Source organism: Centruroides vittatus, unplaced genomic scaffold, assembly GCF_030686945.1.
Source record: "Centruroides vittatus isolate TY-2023 unplaced genomic scaffold, ASM3068694v2 contig_760, whole genome shotgun sequence".
Lineage (NCBI taxonomy): Eukaryota > Metazoa > Arthropoda > Arachnida > Scorpiones > Buthidae > Centruroides > Centruroides vittatus.
This window is the reverse complement of record NW_027122493.1, coordinates 49,269-51,511: the sequence shown is the minus strand read 5'-3', so window position 1 is coordinate 51,511 and position 2,243 is coordinate 49,269. Positions and strand designations below refer to the sequence as shown.

At 43.1% G+C, this 2,243-nt stretch overlaps 1 protein-coding gene across 1 annotated transcript; it reads right to left on the bottom strand.

Moving 5' to 3' along the window:
* Positions 1-1,428: 1,428 nt before the first annotated feature.
* On the bottom strand, positions 1,429-2,013 carry LOC136981467 (uncharacterized). The gene has a single exon (XM_067277781.1). It carries the CDS (start codon positions 2,011-2,013, stop codon positions 1,429-1,431), a length of 585 nt encoding a protein of 194 aa, XP_067133882.1.
* Positions 2,014-2,243: the final 230 nt, after the last annotated feature.

Sequence of the window (2,243 nt, the reverse complement as noted above, 5' to 3'; positions counted from 1 at the left end):
TACTGGAAGTGACAACTTCGACTGCATCATTGATATCAGCAGTATTGACCATTTCCTCAGTGACGTTAGCCAAAGAGGAAAATGCAGGCCAATCTGCCGTTTCAAGTTTCCAGCGTGGTGGACGGGCTGTTTCACAGCTTTCTCTGCCTTGGTATTTTAGAAATATTGGGAAGTGGTCACTGGAAAGTGGATTAGATCCAACCTCCCATGTAAACGCTGAAAACAGATTTGGGGTTGCTAATGATAGATCAATGGCAGTGAATGTTCTTGTTGGGACATGGAAGTATGTCACTTCTCCAGTATTAAATAAATATAGTTGGTTATTACCTATGAAACTTTCAATGGCTCTGCCTCGACGGTTGATATCGTGACTGCCCCACATTGGATTGTGACCATTGAAATCACCAAGTAAAAAAAAAGGAGTTGGCAGCTGTTCAACCAATGCATCCAATTCATCGTCATTGACTCTGACATCTAGTGGCAAGTATATGGAACAAACTGTGACAGTGACGCCCATAGATATTCTGACTTCCACAGCTTGCAGCTCTGTTGTTATTTGTACCGGAAAAGACGGGATGCGGTTTGAAACCAGTACAGCCACACCTCCACTGGCACGAGTGTGGCTCTCATCATCCTTACGGTAAAGATCAAATCCTTTTAAAGTAATTTTTTCTCCAGGTTTTAGATGTGTTTCCTGGAGTGCCATGCAGAGAGATGTGGTAGGTGATGTCATGTGTTTAACGTCAAAAAAGTTGTTGCGGAAACCACGACAGTTCCATTGGATTATTTTATAATCCATTATGTGGTTGAGGCAGCATTCTTTATAAAAGTATCCCTCTTTAGTTTTACAGCCGATTTGCCTTTTGGAGGCGAGTTTGGTGGTGTAACCACCTTATTAGTCTCCTCATCTGAGAAGTCAGAGAACTCACTCATAGACTGAGTCTCTGATCTTTTAGATTTAGAGAGGGCTGATTTTAATTTTTGTTTGTTCAGTGGGTTCTTATTAGCTTTTTTAGAACCCACATTTCTGGTTACTATCCCTGCTTTAGGTAGGGGTGTTTTTTTCTTTATATTCTCCTTTACTTCTGTATCTGTAGATTGAGTTAACAAGCATCTAGCATGGCGAGTGAAAGATTCATTTGGTGAAACGGAAATTTCTGTCTGAACCGCACATGTCTTTGTGGACTTCAAAACAGAAGCAAATGTCTTTTGTTGTAATGATGCACTTTGAGTGACCATGCGCCGAGCCTCTGGGTAAGGTATGTTGTTAACTGTTTTTAGGCGTTGAATTTCTTTTTCTCTTTGCCATGCAGGGCATTTCCGAGAATAGGCAGGATGGGCATCCTGGCAGTTCACACAGTGTGGAGTACTTTTACATTCAGTACTGTTGTGGCCTTCAGTTCCACACTGTGCACATAAGCTTTTGCCTCAGCAGGAGGTCTGGGAATGTCCAAATCGCTGGCATTTGAAACAACGCAGCGGATTTGGAACGTATGGTCGAACTGGGCATCGAAGATATCCCGCAGTCACGAATGATGGCAATGTTGGCTTTCCGAAAGTGAGAATAAGATGTTTAGTCGGTATCAACTTGCCATCACGACAGATGGAGATGCGTCGGACAGCAATGACACCTTGATCTGCAAGACCGATCTGGATATCTGATTCATCTTCAGACATCAGATCGATCTCGGATATCACACCACGTGATGAGTTCAAACTTGCGTGTGGTGTGATGGTGACTGTTATGTCTCCTAGAGATGTCATTTTTAAAAGCTTTGCTGACTGTTGAGAGGAGGCTGCTTCTATCAGTAAGTCCCCTGACCTCAACTTTTGTATTTTCTTTAAATTCCGAATAGTTGATTCAAACAACTTTTGAATTAGGAAAGGGGAACACTTGGACATAGGTTTTTCAGTAGTACTATGTACTATTAGGTAGGTTGGTTGGTTAGATGAACTGACCTCCTTTGCTGGTAATACATCAGTCCTTGTAATTTTTGATTTTGTTGAATCCATGTTTAAAAATAACTATTCAGCTCCTAGTGACCCCACCCACCATGGGGCCCAACAAGGGGATGCCGTCACATGAGAGACTCCCATAGACCGTCACACCAGGGTTTCCCATTAGCTATACCCTCACAATGCAGTCAGGAAGAGCACATCTTGCCTGACGTGTCCGCCCGGTCTGCATCGATCGGTTGACTCCAAGCCGAGGTCAACAATGACTCAACGACCAGCCGATTGAC